This window comes from Podarcis pityusensis (genome assembly GCF_964106645.2).
Source record: "Podarcis pityusensis genome assembly, chromosome: 6".
Classification (NCBI taxonomy): domain Eukaryota; kingdom Metazoa; phylum Chordata; class Lepidosauria; order Squamata; family Lacertidae; genus Podarcis; species Podarcis pityusensis.
In genome coordinates this window covers 95,031,320-95,057,863 of record NC_138030.1, presented here as the reverse complement: position 1 = coordinate 95,057,863, position 26,544 = coordinate 95,031,320, and the positions used below count along the sequence as shown (strand labels likewise).

The 26,544-nt window shown below is 43.9% G+C and overlaps 1 protein-coding gene across 3 annotated transcripts in view; it reads right to left on the bottom strand.

The window, feature by feature from the left end:
* TNR (tenascin R) overlaps nt 1-26,544 on the bottom strand; it is a 383,580-nt gene that overhangs the window by 72,213 nt on the left and 284,823 nt on the right. For all 3 annotated transcript variants that reach the window (XM_081012038.1, XM_081012040.1, XM_081012039.1), the window contains one exon: nt 3,232-3,790. In XM_081012038.1, coding sequence (XP_080868164.1) covers nt 3,232-3,730 — 499 coding nt within the window. In that variant the 5' untranslated portion in view covers nt 3,731-3,790. The remainder of the gene's footprint in view (nt 1-3,231; nt 3,791-26,544) is intronic.

Below are 26,544 nucleotides of genomic sequence, written 5' to 3'. Positions count from 1 at the left end.
AGGTGTAAAGCATTTTCTGTACTCTGCTTCTCTCTTTTGGGACTGAGATTCATTATACCAACAAACCCCTTTGAAAACCGCCTTATTACAATAGCCTGCTGTTTCTTTAGTTTTGAAGAACAGACTTCTAGAGATGACCAACTGAACCGTGTCTTTTGGAAGACTAAACCTGAAGGTATACAAGTGAGCTCCACAAAGCTTTGTGCTTTGTTATTCAGACGAAAACCAGTGCTTTCATTATAAATGTTTTTGTTGATGGTTCCTGACTGCTAAAGATACTCTCCCAGGTGTTTTAACTGTGTGTGCATGCACACACGTCTGATTTATTTACGTTGGTTTTTTTACAGTTGCTAGCGGCCATGTGTATGCTAAGGGACTTATGCATATGCAATTGGATGCAGGATTGCAGCTTCAGAAGATAGAAAGCACTGTATTCTTTGATATATTGCAGGGGTGGGAAACCTCCCACCCACAGGTGCATTTGGGCCTGGCCTGAGCACCACAATTTGGCCTCACTCCCACAAACCACACCCACAGGTAGTGGGGAACTAAATTGCGCAGCCAATCCTTGCCCAAAACAGGCTTGAAGCCACCAGAGATATTGAAGAAGACCAATGAAAACAGAAACAGGCTTGCAAATGGCCACTTTTGGCTGGAATAGGGATCAATCAAGTGAATACAATCTGTATTTGCTGCTGTTCTTGCTTTCAGTCTGCAAGTGATACATGATTGATTACCACTCCCCCACCTCCCATTCTGTTTCTTATGAATTAAAATGAATGGAATAATGTAATTTACAGCTAGTGAGACAAAGGGAAGCAGTGCTGCAGTGAGACAATGTAGGGTGGAACAGGGTAGCCCATCAGCTGCAGTCACCCCCACTCAGTAGAAAGCAGGCTCAGTAGAAACCATACTGCTTTCAGCTACAAGATGGTTTTTGCAAACTGTTGCCTCACAGTTTTATTTTAGGCTGCTCAAGATAAAGCAATATGTCTTGCTGAGCTTTACTGCTTCTACACTCTGGGTTTTTAAAAATGTTTTTATTAACATTAAGTCTCTACATTCTGGTTTTGATTGGCTGTCTGACAACAAGGGAGAGACTTCCTCAAAATGTCGAAGTCTCTCTAGGGTGGTGTTTCTCAACAGTTCAAACCTTTCCCTGAACCTTTCTCTCCCGGGCCTCCCTAACTCAAGAAGCCCTGTGCGCATGCCAAGCTAAGCTTGGGTTCAGACTAAGGCTGAGCTCAAAATTATTGCTTGAGAACTCTCAGCTCAAATTGGTGCATGCAATCTGGGCTGCCAGAAAACTTGTGTGTGTTTTTAACTGGGCAATAGATTTGGTGGGGATCAAATGAAATGCAACCACTGATATTGTGGCCCCCAATGAATCTTTTGAAGAATTTTGACACCCCATCAACTTTTGCCATAGTCCTCCTCATATTCAATGCTTCTGAGTGTTTTTGTTACTTGGGGAGGGGGGATTTTCACTCAACTCCAAATATTCATTCAACCATGAAGCTAGCTGGGCAAATCATTATTTCACTGTCTAACCCACCTCGCAGGGAAGTTATGCAGGCAACATGGGACAACGCCTCATCCATGCCATCCTGAGTTCTTTGAACAGAGGTTTGGTTACAAACTTGATAAAGGATATAATAAATATGTAAACTTCTGTTTGGCAGATGAATGTGTAGAGATTCTCACACTCAGTCCTGGATGTGCAGTTCACTGATTACTGCTTCTGCACTTCTCCATCTCATCCAGAACAGAACTTTAGCATCTCCCTTAGCAGGGAAATGAGCTCCCAACTTGGGCTCACCTTGGACATTTCTCATCTAGGAGAGATGTAAAAGCTCTGTTTCAATTGTGATGGATATATGCAGGGAGAAAGCACAAAGCGTTCAGGTTACCTAGTCCCTCAACTTCTTCATCACGTCTGAAGCATTGTGCATGGAGGAGGATGCTTTCAAGCCTCCCAGATAAGAGTAGACATTCTCATGCATGCATTTTCATTCTTCAGCAGATTGCAGTCTGGAATACCCCCTGGACAGCTCAATAGCCAGAATTGTCCCTCTGCTTCTGTCTCACCACTATCAACAAGTTTTAGCTTCTAGTTAGTCATTTCACTAGTGTGTTTGGTGGGCACGAAGTGTGGCCTAGCACAGTGGTCCCCAAACTGCTCCGCCACTGCTGAGGGTCTTGATGGACCACTTAATGATTATTATTATTTTGGCTGATTATAGCAATCGTAATGTGCTATGCCAGGTGCCCTATCATTTTAATTGTATTTTTATTGCTTTTTTATTTCTTATATATTGCATTGCATTACAATCTGAATTCCATAGAATTCAAATCATAATACAATAAAATCCAGTGCAAGAAATAGAAGAAGCAATAAAATCCAATTAAAAAAATCAATATGAATAGTTAATGCAATAGATGTGCTATCTCCCGACTTCAACTACAAATTCACAGCCATGCTGTAGGCTGTATGAATGAAGCTTGTGGACCACAGGTGGTCCATGGACCACACTCTGGGAACCCCCCACCTAAGAGTCATGCCTAAGCGCATTCAGGTATCTTCCCCCTAAATCAGCTAAATACCCAGTGGCTGAAAGCTGATCTTGGGACTGACCTTCCAAAGCCAGCAAGGTGTGGTATATACCTGAAAGGGGGAGCACAGCAACCTGCCAGTTGGGCACACATCCTGCCCAAATGGATAAGGAGGGTCCACCAATTTTGACCTTTCCATATGATGAATTAATTTATTTTGTCCATGGCATGTCACTAGGCATACCTTTAACTGGGTGGCTAGGGGGCACACACTTGTTGTTGTGTTTTGTTTAGGGTGCTGCGGAAAGAGAGAGAGGTGTAGAAAAAGGAAGAGAAGGAGAGAAAGATATATACCTGTGGTTTTTTAAAAAACGAAAGTTAATCTAATGTTGCGAGTTAGGGTTAAAACTAGAGCAAATTCCAGGTCTGCAAAGCTTGACGACCTTCCTGGAAATCTGAAAGCACAATACAGAATTCTGCCTACCCCAGCAGTGCTTGGGATTCCAGCTGTTGTTGGACTACAACTCCCATCAGCCCTGATGGGATGTTGGGAGTTGTAGTCGAACAACAGCTGGGGACCCAAGTTTGAGAAACACTAAGCAAATGACTCATAAATTCATTCTTTTTTTATTTGAATTTTCTTAGCTTTCATCAAGACCCCACAGCATCAGTTACTACCTGTGGCTGCATTTTCTTGACAGCAATTGGAGTTGCATTGGTCACGAAGCATGGACACCTCCCTCTCCAGCATCTCAATCCTGCTCAGCAGCTCTTGTATGTCCCGGGAGGAGGCGGTACACTTGCAAGTCTGTTTGGGGAGGTTTATCCTGTGGGTGAAGGTGACCTGGCTCTCACTGTCTGAGGTCTGTTCGGTGTATTCCGTCATCCGGTCATCTTCTGAACTCACCTCTGGGTCAGAGGAAGCCTCTAGGGATGTTGCGCAGAGGCTGTCCAGAGGCACATTTATGTTGTATATATGGCTGAAGACCATGGGTTGGTCTTTGATAGGTGCCGTGTAGTTGGTAAAGCCCCCTTCGGCGTCAGTCACCTGTCTCTTGATTCTCTCTGTCATCACTTCCAGGCGGCACTCGAAAGGTCTGAAGATGGACCCTAGCAGCATTAAGTTGAGACTGACTAGAATGTTCCTTAGAACTGCATGTTCACCATCAGCCCCCATTTTCTTAGGGAGGGCAAGAAGCTTCTGTCCCAGCGCTGGAAGGCAGGGTTCTAGTGGAACCTGAAACAAAGCACATGAGGGGAATTTATGAGACCAGTGTTGGGAGTAGATCCTAAGAGGATATGATAGATTTGAGGTCAAAATCCTTTGCACAGACAGTAGAAACATCTATGCATGCAAGCATAGGATTAAGTGTGTGTGTGCGTGTGAGTGAGAGAGAGAGAGAGAGAGAAGGTTGATTGGGAAGAACCAAGCAAAAATGAACAAAACCCATCAATTTTCAATTCAGTTATAATCCACAATTAGGAAAAGTGAAGGGCAACAGTTACAACTATTATTGCTGACAACAAGTATACCTCTAAGCACTTGCAAAGTGCTTTAGAGCCTTAAGTAAACAATGCTATCCTCACTTTCCTAGGAGTAAGCCCCATGAATTAAATGAAATCTCCTTCTGAGCAGAAAATATAGGATTGCTTAATATGTTCTCAGGCAACACATAGGCCACACACTGATGTCACAGCACCATGCTTTGACCATATGATGTCATCTCTGAGGGCAAAGGGAGGTTGGATGCTTTAACTGAGATTCCTGCATTGCAGGGAGTTGGACTAGATGACCCTAAGGTTCTTTTCCAACTCTACAACTCTGTAATTCTGTAATTTCATGAATTACTCACTTGTGTATGTGTGTCTTAAGTGAAGTTTTTTTTTTTTACTTTTAAAAACTTATCACTTCACAAATAGACATTTTTTTTAACAGGAAAGACTTCCCTTAGCAACAAAATCAGGGGCCCAGGCGGCAGCCACCCTCCCTGGCCTCCAATGCTTCAATTAAAGCCTAGAGGAAGACGTCATGAGATAGCTCTTCCTATGGGGCTTTTTCTGATCAGCAAGTGCAGCCAGCTGGGGAGGTTACAGAGCGTAGGAGAAAGGTTTAATGGGAAAATGAACACCCACAGTTGCATCTCAGTGATAAAGCGAGTTCAACTCTACACCCCCTGATATTATATGAAAATGAGGCAGAAAAAAAGGAACAGGTGAAGAAAGCTTTCAATAAATTAGAGGAGAGATTTCTGAACAGCACTAGATTAAGGTGATCGTCTTGCCAGATTGCTTGGAGGTTTCACCCCCCCCCCACTTTAGTTCTGCTCCGTCGGCAGCACTTAGGTTTCGAAGGCATGGCTTCTGAAAAGAGCTAAACTAATAAGTAACCTTGATAATGAAACAGTCTGCTTAAAAGAACAATTCAACCCTGTAAAGTTAATTGCATTCACACTTACCCTCTCAAACATCAGTAGTTTGATGTTCTCTAGCAGTAACTCAGTGGTATTGGTCTGATGCTCTGAAGTGTCTAAAGCAGCACTGCTGGTGCAATGAGCAATAATTTACTCCAGTTCGCTTTGGTGCATCTGTACAGACCACGATTGTGTACCTTGTATCTGAACTTACTGCTGGAGAAAGCTGCAGCTGTTTGAGGTGGCAGGTGCAGCAGACACACACTTCCCCTTCCTTGCTCACTGAAATAGCTCCACTGAGTAGAATATGATAAAGAACTTAGCAGTATTGTACTGGAACAAAAATAAGGATCCCTACTTTGGTCCTGCCGCAAAATGCTCTAATGTACAGGAAGTTGAAGGACCCTCTTTCACTGAGACCACAGAGATGCTTAGAGACCTGAGACTGAAGAACCAGGAGCCACAGAGAGTCATGAATAGGATGTGCAGGACCCAGGAGCTACTTAAAAGTCAAGGCTGTCTGAATGATTGCCCAATACATGTGAGCACACATGCTCTTAAGGAGGCAAAGCTTTGCGCTTTGATGCCTCAAAGTCAACAGCAGAAACATCTGCCACCTCAGATGAATGTTTACAGGAGAGCAAGAGACTTGGGTGGGTTGTGTGTTGACAGGAAGGAAAGTGTAGGAAGGGTGGCTCCTGGTTTGAGAGGGCTCCAGGCAGGGTGCCTTCTGGTGGGCTGAATCTATTGTTGGACCCTCGAAAGTTGACTGGGTGGCTGGGAACTGCCATTTTAATTTCCAGGACTGACCCCTTGCGATGTGATGATGAGGGCATTCTAGGAAATGTTAGACCCAGATGCCCATGTTCTGCCAGGCTGAAACGTTTTTGAGAGGGGGCAAGGCATGGGTCAGGGGATGATCCTGCCAACTGCCCAAGGATGCCAGATGCTGAAATGAGTCCCAAATGTGGCTTCCTTGCTGCAGAAATCTAAGGTCTATTTCTCACAAAGGGCTTCTCCATCTTGTCCCATCACTTTCCCCCAGGGAGAACCACTCTTTAGCACTCAATCAAAATAAATAATACTTTCCCAGAACCCCATGTTACTTTTTTATTGTTATCATCAATGATTGCTACTTACACTGAATTATTAATATATTAATATTCGTACCGGAGGTGCAATCCATTGTCTCTCGAAACAGAGACAGTGGACAAGCCAGTGACAAATATTCAGTGTAATGATAATTAGTAATCATAAAAACTATTATGGTGTCATGGGAAAGTATTATTTAATTCATAACATTTATATACTGCTCGACTTAAAAAAACAACAAACCCTCAAATGAGTTTACAAAGAGAAAGTATCTGGAATTAAAACCATCTCTCTGTCGTGAGAGCTGTTTCCTATATTACCACTTAATGTTATTTGTTTCAAGGAACCTGTAATTCGACCCTATTGGTTTCTGACAGTTTCCTTAGGCCTGCAAGCACCTTATGAAAGGGCTTGGAATCTGCAGTCTTAGGGGGCCAATAGTTTAATGGAATCATCAACTGTGAGGAAAAAACTCTAGTTCTTCCTCCCTCCCCACAACCCAAGTAGGTAAGGTTCTATTCTGCATATATTAATCATCACTGATGAAAGAAAATAATGAAGCGATGAAAATGTGACTTGTGATTGTTTGTTCCAGGCAGGAATGTGCCATTATCTCAGACCATGTAATATTCCCCAGAAACACAGCGCTAGTTTGACTGAGGGGCTCCTGCAGCGGCAGCCAGTGCATTAAATATCATTAAACTACACTGCACAATCTTAGGTTTATTTACGTTTGTGTTCAGGACGCACAGATATTGCTTGTTAAAAGTCATTCCACCCCCCACCGGCACACAGAATAATGTGGTAAAGTGTCTTTATTTGCAATTGGGCAACTTTCCATTTTGGTATTGATTTGCAGTCTCTGGGTGGTAAATCCAGACTTCATGAGCCAAATTCCTCCTGCAGCATAAACTCTTTTCTTCAGTGTAGTTACACCAGTGCTAGATTAGACCTGCAGGGTGTTTTTTTAAGTCTGAAGGGGCCTGTTTTGGAGGGGGGAGGGCTGGGAAGGTGCTCATTGATCACATTTCACTCCAATATGTCTGCCTTAAAAATCACAGCAGAAAGTCTGTGCCCGGCAGACAGACAGTTGTGACTCTAGGCTAAGGGAGTCTTATTATTCTTACTACAGCACCGGGGTCAACTTGACTGCCTATTGCTTACCTGCTGCTGGGAAATTTGTCTTACATTTAATTTTCATTGGAAGAGTAGTTTATGGAGCGACCTGTACAGTCTGAATGCAGTTCTTTCAAAGAAAAGTAACTTAGAAACAGGTGTTGCATTTACTGCTTTTCTGCAGCAATTTCATGCTATAGTGGGAGCTGGCTATTTGCTTTTGTTCTGATAGCTTGCTGTAATTACTATGTTTGAATTTTCTCTCCTTTTGTATGAGTTTTTCCTCTTCTTGAAGCTAAGGATGGTTAGCCATACTTCACTGTAGGAAGGCACATAATGCTCGGTCAAAATGGTGGCTGATTCCCCCCCCCCCTTGACTCTCCTATCAATTGTGGGGGAATTATTTGCACATTCAAAGCAATATAAGAATCCCTAACTCTGAACTGACTTTACTTCCCCATGTCATGATTTGGCTACTACATAGCCAAATCTGATCAGCGCAGTAGCATTGTGCACAAGTTGTGGGAATTTCACTGTACCTATATTTGTTGGCCAACATCCCAAAATATAGGTCACTACAGCTGTTCCTCAAAGGCTGGACAAAAGACGAGAATCTCAACCTGATGGAAAATACACCCATTGTCAGTGCTGACCTGAACTCAGGGAGTGAGTACTTTAAATGAGGCATTATACAATGGTGTAGATGTTATTTGATAGTTTTATGTAGTTTGATCTGTTATAACCCACCCTGGGACCATAAGCTGAAGTGGGGAATGCATATATGAACGGATAGATAGATAGATAGTGATTGTTATAATGCTTATTTTGGGATCCACCAATTGCTTCCGAGCAAGGGCAGGGTGTTTCAGGGAGCAGGAAAGAAGCCCTTTACAACCTGGGCTATAAGAAAATAGCAATTTATAGTAGAAAACAAATACAAGGAACTGAATCTAGCACTGAGCAGTTTTGAATCTAGCACAGAGCAGCAACCCAAACGAGTAAAAAAGATATACAGTACAAGTTTATTTAAAATATGACACGCTTTTCAACTACATGAACTTATTTGGTCTTTCACTTCTGCTAGCTGCTGTCCAAGTACGCCATGGCCCAGGGGTGCCGGGTTGAGTAAAATATTGGGATGGGGGCAGGTAAGCCCCCCTGCATAATTGATCACATGATGGGGCGCACCCACACCATTTGAATGGCAATGCCCATAATGTTTTTGTGGGGGCCTCGCTCCCTCAAATGTTTTATGGGGTGGGGCGAAGGGACCTCAGCTCCTAGGAACTGACTCCTATGCCATGGCCTTGCTGAAGAGGCTCATGTTCTAAGTCAGAGGGACAGGACAAAAGTGAAGAAAGAGGACCTAGCATGAAGGGGAAAGTCTGGCTTTCCTGCAAATAAAGTTGGTGTTACACATGAGTATTCTTCTTATGGTGATCTAGCATCAATTTGTGGACACTGAGCTCTGCCTGGTGCAAATGAGGTGCCTCTAGGCCCATTGACTTTCACGTTGTCTTTCATTGGTGTCCTTTATCTACAGGGGTGTAATTGAGAAATTACTCATCAGCAACAAAGGGTAAGCAACTGCAACTACACACAAAAAGGCCAGTGTTCTTACTACTTAGCCAGATTGCCTGGGTATTTTAAAGCGTGAAACTAGAAAATGATCAAGGATGGGGAGAGCTACAGCTAAGTTTTGACTCTCCCTGTCCCATCTTTGTTTGTTCTGACACAAGCAGTTAGAAGCCCCAGATTCTCCTGGAATGAGTCCATGCTGTACCTCCTCTGCTGTCAGCATTGACCCAGTTTCCAGGAGGATGCAATTTCCAGAAGAGAAGAGGCTGGCGGGATGAGGCCCTTTGACCCTCTCTTGCTGATCCAGTTCTCTCTCACCAGCTCAGGTTCCCATAGCCAAGTCCCCCAGACCCATGTTTGCAAAGAAAAGCTATGCACAATAAGAATGACTCTTCTGTGGACATTTGGTCACAATTGTTTAAAAAACTGGTGTACAAAGGATACACGCAGTCAACAATACGCTTGTCGTATACCTGGGGTTTCCTATTGGTGTGATCACAGGCAGAGGGAGATATGGCAATGGGAGGAGGACTGGCAAGGTAATGAGGTGAGTGAGGATTAGACAGTTAAGAGTCTTCCCCCTCTCTGGTTCCCATCCCATCCAACAGGGGTTAGGTTTTTCTGTCAGCCAGCCCTCTAGCCTTGCAGTACTGCTTTGTAATGCCAGGTCAGGCAGCACCATAGTAAATCCTCACTTGTCCATGGTTTGGTATGCATCATGCTGAGATTTGGATGGGTGAACTGGGTGGAGTGGATCTTACCCAGTGCTGCCTGCCTGAGTTTGTAGTAGGGCACCAGCATCAGCGTTGAGGCTTGGAAGAGGGGACATTGCGGTCATCCTTAAAGATTCCAACACTACCACCTGTCTGCTTTGGGATTTGAGTGCTTGTACCTGATATTGAGTCAGGGAGTCAGAACAAGGATGCTGCGGATATCAGGACACACTTTATAGCAGTAACATGTGAAATTGCCTTGTATAATTCATAACTATTTTCTGTTCCTTGCACTCATGGGAAATGAAGCATCTTCCTCTCCCACAGCCTCCTGCATTAAAACAGCTGTTTACCAGCTTCTTACCTTTTGCAAAAACCCACGACCTGCCTGAAAACATGCTGAGCGATTGTTCAGTGGCGTCTTCGGCACTTGCAGGGTAGTTATCTTAAATTTCTTTAGAAATTATGGCTGTACTTTGCCTCTCTCCTTAATTGGTGAGTAATACCTGCTGCTTGAAGTGACATCTGTGGATGCCATTGCCACCTCTGCTCCACGGGAGGCATGAGAAACAGATTTCAGTTCAGGGAGTGGAGCAGCGTGGGTTGCAAGTGACGGGCTCTCATCCAGAGTCCAGATATTTACAAACCCGAGAGCTTCCTTAGTAGCATGAGAGTGGGAGCTGTTTTGTGGATAAATCTACCAAATCACAATGTGGCTCAACTGCTTCAGTTGCTACAGTAGTTTGTGGGCTGTGTATATGGTTGTCCGAACCGATAAAGTTTTTTGCTTTTTTTAAAATGGGAGAGACAAGGGGGGTCAAACCACCTGCGACATGGAACCCATTTTTAATTTACACAATGCATGCAATTGTTTCCCCCCTTCTGTTTCTCTTGATGAAAGAAAGAAAAATGGCAGTGCTACTGCTGCTACCGAGCACAAGGCATCTGTGGGGCCTTCTGTGAGATATGGAAACCAAGGACCTAACCAAGGAGTGCCTAACCCTCTTAGGCCCTGGTCCACTTTACCCTTGGCCAACCCTCCAAGGGCTGCAGGACAGCAGTAGGTGTGGCCACCAGGAAGGTGCCTTATGCTGAGTTAGCCCATTAGTCCATCTAGCTCACTTTCATCTAGGCTTACTGGCAAGGAGCTCTCTTGGATTTCAGGCGCCGTTCTTTCCCAGTCCTGCCTGGAGTTGCTGGGGATGGAACTTGGGACTTTCTGCATGCAAAGCAGAAACTCTGCCACTGGGCTATGGCCTTGTATGCACATGGAGGGAGATGCACACATGGGCAGATGCACCCACAGGCCCTTCCTCCCAACATGTTCTCTGTAGGTGAACTGAGGAAGGGCATGGACTGCAGACCTTCCAAGTGTTCCCATTTTCCAGGGACATCCTTGATTTAGGGAAGCCATCCTGGTTTCTGATTTGATCCTAGAATGTCCTGCTTTTCCTTAGGACACCCTAAAGAAGAAATACTTTCATTGGAGAAATGTTGGAGGGTATGATAGGATGTCCCTATTTTCACTGGAAGATATGGAGTTATCTGGCCCCCAGCCGTCTGAAGGCAATCCTGTATAGGGAAGGTTTTTTTTAATGTTCAATGTTTTATTATGTTTTATTATTATTATGTTTTTATTATTATATATGTTGGAAGCTTCCCAGAGAGACTGGGGCAACCCAGTAAGATGTGTGAGGTATAAATAGTAAAATTATCATTATGGAATGGGGTGTCCCTATTTTCATCGGAGAAATGTTGGACGGTATGTGTACTATCCTCTCTCTGCTCACCAACTGATGGATCTGAAGACTGGAGAGAGGGTGACATGTACCCCCAGGCCTTGTTTTCTTCCCTTTTTGCTGCTGCCATAATTGGTGAGGGCTTGGTGGGATTTAAAATTTGCTGGAGTGGGGGCTGGATCACGACCCTGACCTGGGAGTTAGCCACCCCGGCCTAAAACATAAAAATGTTGCTGAAATTATTTCAGTCCAGTCTGCAATGTTGAATGTCTCCCCGCTATAAATGGTTCTCCTACAAACAGAAAACCAAGCAGGAGGATTGTAGCCACTTTTTTCTATGTGCAAGGTTTCTCTGACCACAGTGGAACATACAACTGTGGGACTCCTGCACCTGCAGCATGAAGGTGATGGCATGATCAGTTTGCTCAGGAGTCTCTCCTGAATCTCCTGACCAGTGTCTCTGTTCTCATGGTAGTTGAAGGCTCCAGAGAAGCCCTACTGACCTTGGATTGCTTACCTGGCCCCAGGCAACAGCTGAGGTGGGAGTGCATGAGAGACTCATTTGCAGCAATTGCTTCTGAGGAGCCCCATGTGGTGCAGAGAGGGTTACAACTTGCTCTCTGGCCCTTCCCTGCCTGCCTTTTCATCTTGGTGTGTAAGGTGCAAGATGGCAACGGTGGCTCTCTTAGCCAGCTCAGCAGAGACATTTCAAAGCTGGCCTTGTGCACTGTGAGGATTATAGATTTGGCGTAGATGTGTGAATATGAAATTCCCCTTGCTCCTCTCTCTCAGGAGTTGAATGCGTCTCTGATTCAATAAGAACAGAAGAGTCACTTTTTTTTTCTTTGAAGAGCAAACACAGATCGACCAGTGGAGGAAATGAGAGAGTGAGAGAGGGGTGTGCATATGGAAAGATGGATGGATAAAAGGCAGAGATAAGAGGGAGAGGGAGAGAGAAACAATGCAAGGCTAGAGAGAATTCAATAGCGCGGAAGGAGAGATGTGCTGCAGAAACAAGAGATGCAGGGATAGAGCAGCCACTGACAATATATACATTAGTTAACAGTCACATAAATTAGACAGAGAAGATAAAGTAACTTGATAAACAGATACTTTGGGGATCTATACCACATTGCCAATCCAATCCCCCTTATCAATATAATTATCATGGCAACCTTCGGCAGCCAAGGTAATGATGTCCTGTGGTAATATATAAGCACCAGATAATGGACTCTCCCTGCTGCTCCATTTTGATACAGTGCTAATTAGGTGAACTGGGGCCGTCATGCAGCTGGCGGACCCACGCAACTCAGCTCTGCTCAACACTCTTTGCTCTTGCAGAGTCTTTGCTGTCAAATGTCAGTCTGGAACCTTCTATTTTCTCACAGCACCAGGGTCCTAGGTTTCCTCTGCCCACAAGGGACATTTCAAAGTAAGCGGAAAGGGATTTGTCTTGCACCAGCTGAATTAGGCTAATGCTGCACAGTGGCCAGGAAAGGACGTGAGTTAGGAAATTGTACCTCAGTCATGCAAATAAGGTCTGTGAGTTGTGTGCATGTTTGTGTAACTAGACAGGGCCTTAGGCCGGAATCTTAGCCCCCAACCCTTGTTGCTAGATTCTAAGCCAGATTAGTCTGGAGAAGAGCCAAATTCAGGGCACTCAGCAGTGCCACAACAGAAAATGAATTTATATCTACCCCTTACTGCGAGTTGGCCCCAGTCAATCCGCCATTTTTCTTTGCCCTGCTGCTTCTGCCTAGAATTTAGGGTTACTCCATTAGATAACCCACTATTTTGCAGGATTTAGGGCTCATCCACAATTACATTTGCTCCTCATTTCTAGGCACAGGTCTGAACTTTCTAAGTCTGTGTCTGAGAACTATTTTTTGCCTCACTGCTTTCGCCAGGAAAACCCACTCTTGACCGCTGAAGCAGAGCAAACGACAATCCATGGAAACCCCAAATTTCTGGTTGCTCCAGTTCAGCGGTACAGAGCGGGTTTTCCTGGGTAAAGCGGCAGGGAAAGTGTGGACCTGTGCCTGGAAAGCACAGGGTGAAAGATAAGTGTGGATGATCCCTAAGCTCCACATTTACAGTATGGGGATGCTAGTAAAACTGTACAGGAACATATGGTATATGAAACACTTCAAATACTTGAAATGACCACCAAAACACCAAACCACAACATCCCCCCCCCTTCAACAGAACACAGCGCACATCCCAGACCAAGGTCACCAAGACAATTGAGATGGCACCAACCAAGGAGATGGCAAATGACAAAGAGGCCTCAACATCCCCCCATGATGACAGCTGCCCAACAACAAAAAGGGGCCTGAGGGAAATGGAACTGAGACTAGCAAAACTATTGAAGAACACAGTGAATCCGCTGAAGACAATAATCAGCAACTTGACCTCCAAAGTGGAGACTTTCACTGGCACCATCTCCACTCTAGAAAAGGAAAACCAGATGCAACTAAAACAAATAGAGCAACTCCGAGAGGAAAACACATGTCTGAAAAATAAATTAGCTACCCTCAAAATAGGTGAGGAAGCACAAACTACCCCGTCATCGTCCTTCAGCCCCATCCTAACCACAAACCAACTAGCTAGAGAGTCTCTTGGAAACTCTCCAAAACTTCTTTAAGGACAATGATGTGAGTGACATAACTACCCTCTTCTGGGACACAATGAAAGCGGTCATCAGAGGAGCCTGCGTAAAGGAGAGGGCATCCCTTAAAAAACAAACATCCTCAGAAATTGGTAATTTAGAACAAGACATTAAAACCCTCTAATCACAGTACAAACAAACAGGAACAAAACAAAAAACAACCCCTCCTTAAACTTATAGAACAAAAATGAAGGGAAATTGACTATCTAGAAATCAATAAAACAATGATTAACATCCTATACTCTAAACAACGCTTTTATGAATATGGAGGGAAGAACTCCAGGCTATTAGCAAACAGCTGCAGGAAAAAATTACTCAAAAGAAGAATACACTCTGTCACTAAAAAAAAAATGGTAACATAACATTCTCCACCAAAGACATAACCTCAGAATTTGCTGAATTTTCCGCCAATCTTTACACCTCCCGCAACCCACCTGAACAAGAAATCAGAAGATGCCTAGCAGGGCTGACCATGCCAACTTTAACTGCAGAGGAACAAGAATTCATGGACAGCCCTATCACCCCAGAGGAAATAGATACAGTCCTCAAAAACCTGAAACCACCCAAAGCCCGGATGGCTATAAGCAGAATTCTACAAAAAATTAAAAGAACCCCTGATGCCTTACATGACCTGCCTATTTAACAACATCATAAAAGGGGCCCCCATTCCCAAACCTGGACTCTTACAAAATAGCCTCTATCCCAAAACCACACCAAGATAGCCTCAAAATAGAATCATACTGCCCAATCTCATTGATAAACCAAGACTACAAGATATTCACATCAATCCTGGCTAACCGCCTAAAAATCTTCCTACACAAACTAATCACCCTGGACCAGGCAGGCTTTGTCCCTGGTCGCAACATAGCAGATCCCATTAGGAAACTACTGAATCTGATAGAACACAGCAAAATGACCAAACTTCCACTGACAATCATGTGCCTAGCCCTTGATTGCTTAGAATAGAAATATCTGTTAGCAGTATTAACTAACATAAAATTTGGCCCCACCTTCCTACAAACCCTCAAACAATTTTACTCCCCAGTCTCAGCAAAATGCAGAATTAACAATATGGACTCCAATACCATAGCAAACCAAAGAGGCACAAAGCAAGGATGCCCACTGGCTCCCTATTCATCTTGGCCCTTAAAAGGTAAAGGACCCCTGACAATTAAGTCCAGTCGCAGACGACTCTGGGGTTGCAGTGCTCATCTCGTTTTATAGGCTGAGGGAGCCAGCGTTTGTCTGCAGACAGGTTTTTCAGGTCATGTGGCCATCATAACCAAGCCGCTTCTGGTGCAATGGAACACTGAAACCAGAGCAGTGCACGGAAATGCCGTTTACCTTCCCGCCAAAGTGGTACCTATTTATCTACTTGCACTTTCTGGTGTGCTTTTGAACTGCTAGGTTGACAGGAGCTGGGACTGAGCAACGGGAGCTCACCCTGTCGCAGGTATTTGAACCACCGACCTTCTGATTGGCAAGCCCAAGAAGCTCAGTGGTTTAGACCACAGCACCACCTGCATCCCTTATCATCTTGGCCCTAGCAACCCAAAATCTTAGAGCAGACAGCTTTATTGGAGGTGGGCAAAGAGGCAGACAGACTGAAATTGGGCTGGAGGCAGGCTGGGGTCCAGAAGGTGCTCAGATGACTAAAGAAGCCCCCACCCCATGTTGCTGGACTACAATTCCCATCAGCCCCAGCCAGAATGGAGAGCGCCATGTTGTCAATATATCCATATATAGGTTGGCAAAAGGTTAAAGGGGTCCTGTAATCTGAAAGGCGATTCAATATTTCTAAATATTTAAAAACACTGAATTGAAGCATAGTTGGTGCTTGGCTTGTGCTAAAGTTCCTGTGTTTGTTGTGGGAGTTCTGCAGTGCTAGTTTTTAAGAAAAAGAGGTGCCAGAACTCACCATCAATGCCTCCCTTATTCTCCTATAATGGCAATGGCGCCCACCTGAGAGGTGCGGACTTCAGGCTGACAAAAAGCCCTGGAGTTCTGACTCCTAAATGGTTCATGAATTTTGCTAGTTCTTCCTAAGGACCTGACTGACTTGTTTGAAAAGGAATTTGTCTTGAGGACAAACTCTTGCTATGGTGTCATCAAAGAAACTGAAGCTCAGGTCTTTACACCAGATGAACAGCAAAGCCATAATCTTTTTCTGTATGACTGAAAAACAAGAGCAGGCTTGTTTGATACAGAAGTGGTGGCAAAATGTCTCAAAGGACTTGACTCACAGTGTTTCCAGCTCAAAATCAATACTGTGGAAAAGGGCATTTATCTCTTTTTCCAACACTCTCGCTACCCCTGCTTAGGCCTTAGGCTTAATTGATGGAATACCTTGCATTAATAAACTCTCAAGTCACTTCAATTGCTGATTAACAATTTGTTAATCAGAACCAAATGGCTCATTGGGTAACAAGGGGATAGTGGGCTAGTGGGAGAGATATATAAGCACATTATCCTTGCATCAAGACACTGTGCTGGAAGAACTTCAAATTTGCTGTGAGCTGATAGTGCCCTGACAGTAAACATAGGTTATGAAGAAGCAAGGTGGCCAAAACTGCCTGCTATTCTCTTCTGGTGTCAACAAGAGTTGTTGATTCATGCCATAGCCTAGAAACCAAAAAACTGTAATACCATCTATCTCTCCTCATGCAGAAGAGCCTTCAAGGTACACAGTATATTACATTTAACTGGGTAAATGCCTACTGGAATTTGAAGCAATAATTCCACAGGAATCATTGGGCACACAGTCCAAGAGAATGCAATTTTATGCCGGCTTTACTGAACTGAACTGAAGGGGAACTGCACAAGACCACTATTGAGTTTGCTTGTTTGCTTTTTATTTATTAAATTTCTAACCGCTCCACTGCAGAGCTCTTAGAAAAGTTTATAATAAAATGCAATAAATCTTTCATGTCGGGGTAGTCCAATATTGTTGGTGCATGCTGCAATTTTCTCCCTTTTAGAACTGTCACTGAATTTTGCCTCAAACAAAATTTGTACTGAATCTGGAGGGTTTTGCTCAGATGCAACATCCATCAAAATGTTGAAGGTGGTTACAGTTTGGGCTCTAACAATTCAAAAGCAAACAACAGAGAGAGAAAACGTAGGATGACTGCATATATGTTGTCTTGAATTTGTGACCGCTCAGTCATATGATTGTCCAAATAACTTTCAAAAAGGGAACCCTACTAAAAATCTACCCTTAAAAAAGAAAAAGAAAATTCCCCCGGCTATAGGTTCCTAATAATAATAATAATAATTCAATTCAATTCAATTTATATGCTGCTTAAATGTTAAAATGGATTTCACATCCCAGCATTTCTCAAACTGCAGAGCCTGAACAGGCATCCGGGTGTTTTTCTGGTGCCATGGAAAGTTTTCAGTAAGTAACAGACTAACCAGATCTTTATAACTAAAAATGCCCACAACTTTCTGACTATAATTAAGCAGTATTAAAGAGGGACTCAGGCGTATGACATGTAGAAGGGTTTTTGTGCCAGATGCCCACTAATTCCTCCTCCTCCTCCAGCGCCACGTCTAAGTCCTTTTCCCACTTGTTCGTTTAATTAGTTTTCTTCGTCAGATTTCCCAATGGAATGCATTTCTAAATCTCAGGTATCAGGCCCTTGGATCCAGTTCTATGTGTTGTAGGCAGTAGGCAGGTGTTTAAATCTCATGGGATCTCTTTTAGCTTCTGCAAAGATGTTGGGGAACATAACAAAATGACACATTTACAGGAAATGCAACACTGGGATTTTATCTGGCTTCACCTTATTTAGCGTTCCCTCCACCCCCCGAAAGAAACAGAATGGGAGCTTTTTAAGCCTGTTCATCTTGTGTGTGTACTCCAGATACTGAAAGTTCTCTTTGCAGTCCCAGAAATGAATAGTGAATGGGTGATAAAAGAAACAGATTCCTTCTCCAACCCAAAGTTTCAGTGTGTGCATTTCCTGTCGTCACTGTGGCTTTCACCTAGAGCAAAATTAGGGGATCAATTTAAAGGGTGCTGATTAAGTGAAGCAGCTTTAGGAACAAGACCACCTTGGCAACTGTAGAAGTTGCAAGTGTCTTGATAAGATTAGTGATTTTTCCAGGGATGTTTCATAAATCCCTGTCCTTCCATGGATTTCTCCCTGACAATTGGTGGCCATTCTGCTCAGCTGCCCGCAACTCCTGCCACAATTCCCTGAAGCTCTGGAGGATGGGGCAGAATAAATATCCTGGTGTTTCTGGAAGAAATCAGAAATAAAACCTGGGATAAGGAAGGAAATAACTTTTTACAAGTCTTTTAATGCAGGTACAAAAAAGGAAGAAGCTGCCAACATCTGTGCACTGCTAGTGCTTAATTGACACAAGAGAATCAACCAATCAGAAGAAGGGGGAAAACACAACAAAAAATGGCTGTGATCAAAATAGGGGCCTTTCTCACAATCAGCTGGACTATTTTTATCCATATCAAATACTTTTGCTCTAGGGAATGGGGGAATATGCGAGTGCGTCAAGTAAAGAATGTCCGTAGCCAGGAGCAGTTTGCTTATTACCATGTAAGTCATTTGTTCAAAATGCTTGCTTGTAAGTGGTGCCATCAGTCACTTCATGGCACACTCTGCCTCTGCCCAGCAGTGGCTGATCCCCAAAGGAAAGACACAGACAACATTCTCTGACTCCTCTCCCTTCACCATTTGTCTGTGTGCCTCTCTTTGCTGTTAAAAATATACTTTTGGTATGAGCAGTGTATTAGTTGGGATCATTGTTTTTGTTTCTAAAAAAGATGGGTGTTCTCCAATTAAGTTAGAGTAAAGGTAAAGGACCCCTGACAGTTAAGTCCAGTCGCAGACGACTCTGGGGTTGCAGCACTCATCTCGCTTTACAGGCCGAGGGAGCCGGTGTTTGTCCACAGACAGTTTTTCCGGGTCATGTGGCCAGCTTGACTAAGCTGCTTCTGGCACAACAGAACACCGACACTAGAGCAGTGCATGGAAATGCCCTTGCACTTTCTGGGTGTGCTTTCGAACTGCTAGGTTGGCAGGAGCTGGGACCGAGCAACAGGAGCTCACCCTGTTGTGGGGATTTGAACTGCTGACCTTCTGATCGGCAAGCCCAGGAGGCTCAGTGGTTTAGACCACAGTGCCACCAGTGTCTCTTAAGTTAGAGTAGGCCCATGGAAATCAATCAACTACAGCTACATTGTGATCAGAGTTGGTGAACCCATAGCCCCCAAATGCTCGGACAATTGACCATGCTGGGAGGGGGCTGATGGGAGCTGGAATTGGATGCCCACCACTTTCCCAGGGGGCATGGGTTGCAGACCCTCACTCTCTGTCCTTCCCTAGCAGCCAAGCACATGGTCACTGGCTTATGGGGAATTCCCCCTGGCCGTTGCAGCCATGGGACATGACTTCCCATCCAGTAAGCCAGGTTCAAATTGGCCAGTCAGAACCCAAAATTGTGGGGAATTCCTTGCTGCCTAGCTGGGCATTAGTCATTGTTGTGCCTGGCAAGGCAGCAACACATAAAAGACCTGTTGTGTGTGGCCTCCGCAGTACAGTTGGCTGAGGAGCAAAGCCTCCCACCCTCTCTTACCTTTAATCATTGATTTCACTTCAGGTCAAAAAGTTTTAACATGCAATTTAAGCGTATTTCACTTCCAGGTTGTTGGCTTAACCTTATTTTCCTCCAGATCTTTTATATTCAGCCATGTTTGATTCCTTGTGTCTCCTGACCTGGCTATGGTTGTTAATGGTCACTGTTTTCAAGGCCAGAAAGAAATTTGCCTGTAGACAAATTGGCCTGTCTGGAGTTTTTGCCTTCCCCATAGCAAAATGTCACAACTTTGAGGAGTTAAAGCATTGGGTGGAATCCTAGTCATCAGTTCTAGGGTGAAGTGGTGCATCACCCTGTCCTGAACCAGCAGCAGATTCCGGGTACCCCGTTAGAGGGGTCTTGATGGAAGTCTCTGTCCAGAAGCCAAGTGAGGAGCAGGTGGGCCATAGAGCTTCCAGCAGTGGCCTTATGACAGCCTCTGCAGTAGATCAATGTTTGGGAGAGGCCATAATCCTTGGCATGATCCTGCAACAGTTTCAGTCCTCCAGTTGGAGGCCGAAATGGATATACACCCAATGCCTGAGCCAAAACTTCCACCTACACCTATAATCAATTTAGTTGTAGTCATTTTCAATCCAGAGTCTGTTTTGCCACAGGTCATCTGGTTATTGGCGGCGGAAGCATGGCACTGTGACTGGGCACACAACCAAGAGCATCTGGAGAACCACAACCTCCCCACCTTCTGGACATGGCTGACTTAAGTCCATTGAATTCAATGGTCTGCTTTGAGCATGACTTAGGGCTCAAGCACACTTTTACCCCGTGCTTTCTCGGCATAGCTCTGCAGTGTCTGAGGGCTCTCTCTCTCTCTCTCTTTCTCTCTCTCTCTGCCCCGCTGCTTTCCCCATCCAAACCCACTCTTTAATGCTGAAGCAGAACAACAATCAGCAATGCAGGTCTGGATGAGCCCTTAGTTGCATACAACCTAGTAGCTCATTGCCCCTGTTATCTTTGGGGGGTGGGGAGAGCAAGGAATGATTCATTCAGCAATAAATGCAGAACCCAATACACTTTGTTTACAGATAAGCTGCGATGCAATTCTGATTTATGTGGGTGAAAGTGAACACACACACAGACAGATTACCCCCCTCCCCTGAGATGCAGAGGTGCTCTGGGATGCTTTTATGTGCTGTTCCTTTTGCATTGCCATATTCAAAGGCTTGGCTTCCTTGTCCATGATTGATGAGGTCAAATTGACCCAGACTGGGCTGTGTGGTAATGCTGCTATGTGCTCATGTGGTGTTCAGTCCCGCTGATCTTTGGCCCCTGTGGCTATATTAAGCTCTGTGTACTGAAACCTCATTTTTTAAATTAACAAGAGGACAAGGAAGGTCAACAAACAGGTTTAGACCAACAATAGCAGCAATTTGCTGAATGCAGGTGTTGCTATAATAATTCTGTAAGGGAGGAATGTTCAGATCTTTACTGCTGTTTAGTGTCCAAAGGGATGTGGATGTGGACATCTCTTGCGGGAGGCTGATTTGCTTGTTTCTTTTTGCAGACAATTATTCATGTGACCTGATTGCATAGTTTTGCTCAAGCATACATGCATAAATATCTTGAGTTTAAAACCCTAATATTGAGTTTAGGTTGGGGATCTAAACTGAAAATATTGCACTTCCACTATTTTTCTGATCCTAGTGGATGGGGAATGTAATAAATGACCTGAATAGGCAGCAGGTATGAGGATATCCTGGCTGGATACACAATGAAAAGCCAATTGTGCACTGCAGTCATTCACAGGACAATCCTGAACATATATCCCTATGTGTAAACATATGGGCCTCATTCCCAGGTAAGAGTGCACCGGATCACAACCTCAGCATTGACTTACATTGCTTAGAGATGTGACTTTCAAAGTGTGCTTTTTGAAACATTGGGGTTCCCCAGAAGCTCACCAATGATTAATAATGGCAAGTAGACTTCCTTGATCTGCCAGTTCTCACTATAAGTCTCTCCTTGAAATGTGCAATTGTAGGTAGCACTGGGGGACTATTGGGGCACTCAGTGGGTATGTGCTCCATCTGAACTGAAATGTACTCCCTAGAATACACCGAGACATCTGTTAGAGTGGAACGTGGAAAGGGTTCCTTCAATCTAGGATGTTAGATATCTGGACTTTCCAGTGGGAAATCTGATGCATAATTAAGACAATAGTAATACTTTGTGATACACAACATTGGCTTTGACCTGCTCTGTGAAAATTGCATATCCAAGTGTGTGATGTGATGCCTGTGTGCAGGCAGATGAAAATACTAATGGAAATATAGGAACTGGGTTTTGTATATCCCAGTCTAGATGATTGACAGACCTTAGTTGGGCACAGAGTCTTTTAGAAATGGAAAGAGAGATCAATGCCCATTTCCCTCCTATCGATTCTGTGCTGGGAGGCAGTGTGAATCAAACACACATGGTATTTTCCTGCACTGTCTGTAGTTTGAAACTTGGGCTGAGCCAAAACGGAGACTAGAAAATATTCGCCAGCATAAAAGGAGATCCTGTTTCGGCATTCTTTGTGTGAAATAATATAAGGATTGCAAATGTGTTCATTTTGTGATCCCTGACCACTTGTGGTCTCTGGATTGTCCATGTGACCCTGGATAGAAAGCTCTGCCCTTACACTATGCTAGTTTTGTTGGCCCTTAGCTACACACTTTCAGCACATCCAGTATATGATACATGAGGATCATGGAAGGAATAATAATATAAATGCTAAAGACTGCCAAAGTAGCAACAAAGAACAAAATGGGACTCTGAACATTAGCAAATAGGAGGATTATGAGTTGAAGGAGTTGCCCCTTAAACAACTGCTTTGAAGATGAAAAGTGAACATGGAGGGCATGATGTGGGTCCATTTCAATGTGTTTTAAGGCCTGGGTTCAGTAGAAAGACTGCCTTGTTGTACTATGTGGGCATGCATCCCTATTTATTCTTCTGAATCTCAACTAGTCATGGGAATCCTTCTGAATTGGAGATCTGGGGCTCTGTATTTCAGACACTAGTTGTGCTTCTGCTTTGATGGCTGATGTCAGAAGGTGGTGCTGGGAGGGAGTCCTTTGGCCCCAGGGCATTTATGCTACAGAGCGTTTCCGGCCTCTATCTTGTCTCTCATGCTTGCTAACATCTACATCAAACCACTGAATGAGGTCCTCCAGAGTTTGGAATGAGGTGCCATCAGTATGTTGGTGGGATCCTGCTCTATTTCTCCTTTTCACTTTAATCAGATTCAGGTGAGGGGGGAAAGGGATGGAATGAGCGTCCAGGATCACTAATGGATGGGATGGGATGGGATGGGATGCAATGAACTCAATCTAGTTCCATAGTCACATGGTTCATCTGACCATGGAGGCAGTGCTCATCCTGTTCTGGACATGGCTGCACTCTTCCTAAGGGATCAGTTTCACCTTTTGGTTGTGCTGTGCTGTCATTGCAGGTCTCAGTGGCTTCTGCGGCAACCAATACCTTCCGCCAGCAGGTGAGCATGTTTTAGATTCTGGCACACTCAGAAAGACATCCCTGTGTTGGAACAGCTGCCAAGAAGACTGAAATATTTTCCTGTCACCCCTCACCCCAATTCTGATGCTATAGTAGTGGAGTGTCTTCAAGATATTTGGGCAATCCTGCTTTCCTTTAAGCTTCCCAGCTGAAAATTCAGAAGCTCACTTTGCCCTAGGGAGAGCACTCGCCCTGCCCTACAAAAAACATGGCCTGTGGATGTAGAGCAAAATGAAGGAGTTTGAAGTTCGATTTTCACTTGCCTCTGGCAAGATGCAAGCAGTGGCATATTTTTTTAATACTGCTCCCTGGGTATACGTACTTGACACTAGGCAAGAATCGTTCTCAATGAGATCTGTATTCTTTGCATCCATCAGAGAAATCACTAGTGAGTTAGGAAACCATAGCTGTTTATTCCATTTCTTTAGGAAACCTTAGAACAGTTTGCATTAAAACTGGACTTGAATTGTATCCTGAGAATTTTGGCTCCTGGATTTTAGCAAGACTCTCTTTGAAAAGTCTGCCTAAAGACCATGAGATAAGAGAGGCGATTTTCCTTCTGTGAAGGTCTGTAAATCCCTGGGTAAAACCACTGGGAACTCTCCTTTCTTTCTTTCTTTTACTTACCTTTCTGTATCTCATGAGAACAGGCCAATGTGTGATGGATCATATGTGCCAGAGATATATAGACCTATTAAAGCAGCTAGCAATCATAGTGGAAATTTGCTGGTACCAGAGATGACTCTTATTTTGTGAGCATTTGAGTATGGAGAACTGATTTGGAAGAGGAGGGTAAAGAGAGGAAAGAACAGGCTTAAGTAATGAACTGTAAACTGAACAGAGCTTTTGCCATCCTCTTATTAGGTAGAACTCCTCTAATTAATAACCATGAATGCATGGTGCCTAAGAAGACATAATAAAGCTAGTCCTTTTGCCTCACAGTTTTAAGTGGCTCTGAATAGTCGTGTGTCTCGCTCCCCTGTGAATCATCCTGTCCCTTTTTTTTTTTTTTTTGGAACTCATAAAAAGTCAGACTTCCTTTCACCCTTTTTATCTTTACAAATTGCCTAAGATTACGGTATTGCCGGTTCTGCACATCCACCCACACATTCCCCTGTCCCTCTCATTCAAATGCCTAATACACAAAAGTGATTTCCCCTGAATGAGGAGTTTGGTACTAGATGCATTCATTTCATGAAACAAAAAAGCTATTGAAAATCAGGTAACCGCACGTCCAAGAACTCATCTGAAAAACCTTTGCATCAGTACAAACAGATCCCACTCCACGCTTCAGAAGAGAGCATTTGGCCATTGGGAAGTGTGCACTGCACAATCCTATCCTCGACTTGTATCTTGATTGTAGTGAACAAGGTAAGACTAATTTGAGGTAAGGGGAAAATACATTCTAGAAAGTGAATTTGAAAACTGTTACATACAGCAAAGGCTCCTATGTTCCAGCCAGTTTTTTCTCCTGACAGTTTTAACCACAAAAGCTGCTGTTAGTCTCTGCTCCTACTAGAGAAGTGAATATTGCATTGAGCCCAGGAACTGCTGAGAGTAAGCTGGGCTAGGCAATGGAGCTGCACAGCAGTCTTCAAGTCATTTAAAGCCAGCTCTTTTGCAGGACTAAGCCAAATACTTTGGACTAGGCCATTGGTTTTTAGGCTTCAGTGACATTCTTCACATTGACTTGTCTGTGGAAAAATCCCTAACTATTTGCCCTGGAGTGGAATGCTTGCACACTGCAGCGCAGTCTTGTGTGTATAATATGTGCACCCTTTCCCTACGCAGTTTTCTGTACATTTCCATTTGGACCAAAAGGCTTTCCTCAGTAGTATTTTGGCTGATGGGAAACAAACAGTTAAGTATAGTAGAAATGTACACTTATTCCTCACCTTCTTCCACCTGTGGCAACAAGAACAGTCAAGTACTTCCCTTGCCCTGCCATGTTCTGACTTCTATTACCACCAGATGTCATTAGGCTCTGTCCCCGACTGATCAGTTTAAACCCCTGGCTTCCAGATTCTATCCTCTGTGACTCAGGGCCTGATCCTTAGGTGATCTGGTGACTCAAAATGGTGATCTCTTATCTCTTCCTATCCTTGTCCTACCTCAATTTAGACTGTAGGTTCCATGGGGCAGGCACCTGTCTTCTGCATATTTTACTCTGCAAAGTGCAGGCGTGCTGAATGGCTCTACAAAGAAAACAAAATGGCAACTAAAAGAAAAATACAGTTTTGGGGGGTGTACATGATGTATTTGTGGATCTGTTATTCGGTTGCTTTTTTTACATTTCTGTGTGCTCTGCAGTACTCAGTCTATTAATTCAGTTTGTTCTTTAGCACAGCACGATCTGTGAGTTTGCCACCTCTTTGCGTGCATCTTGATGCATCTGATGAAATAGGTTGCCTATGAAAGCTCATGCCGGAATAAATAGTATCTCAGATGCAAGCAAAAAACAAAAAAAGATTTATGTTGCCTCTTGGGACAAAAACCCAACATGACTGAGGGACATCAGAACAATAAAACACAGAAAGGAAAAAAGGAAAAAAGAAAGCTGGTCAGGATTGTTTTGTGAAGAAGACCTGTTGAGCCCTGAAAACCACAGGTAGAGCTGACAGATCTTAGGAGCTGACCCCAAGTTGGCAGGGCTTAAGCCTTCATTTTACATTGTTCAAGGCAGGAGTTCCCAAACTGAGGTCTGTGGGCACCAGCTTCAGTCAGGTGGTTCGTGGCATGTCCACATTAAATATTCATATTGACTTTACATTGTATTTTGTTGCCTTTTTATCTCAGGATATGAACTTCAGGGAAGCTAGCAAACCAATCTCTTGGGGACGACTCGTGAGATGCATTGGTCTCACTTTTGTTCATAAGATGAGGATTTATGCTTTCCACAAACTAAATGAATGGGGGAACCAGGCGTCCACACAGACAGACTTTTAATTTCACCCCATAGCAAATGAGACTGAAGGTGTGGTATCTACCTATGTGTGAACATGTGAGTGAACAATCACTTTTATCGGACATTGAGTATAAAGTAGGCTCATATTTCTGTGGCTTGAAAAATGGCCTTTCTTTTTGAAAGCCCATAATAGGTGTGCAATGGTTTGTGAAGACAGCAGCAATATTCACCCATATAGATTTACGTGACATTTCATGCTGACAGCCCATTGCTTTGTTGAGCACTTATTTTTCAAGGGAGACATATTCTTTAAAGGATTAAATGGCATGCATTAATAAAAGTAATTTAATCGCCTAAGGTTTAGACTGTGAGGATGCTGTACATTACACAAATAACAAAGACACTCTGTTATCTGTCAGAAATTTTGCTGTTGTGCTCAGAAGGAGCCAAAGGCAATTGCAGATATAGACACAATTATGACCAAACTAATTTGTGAATGACATGGGGGCTCTCCTTCTTTCCCTCGGGGCCACAGGTTCTTCTGGGATGGGCCCCTAATCTAAAATGGGAAGTGCTGGGGCTCAATCTGGCCTGAAAGTCACAGGCAGAATCTCCTGCATCACATGTGAGGAAGCCCGTTTTGGTCACCCAGAGC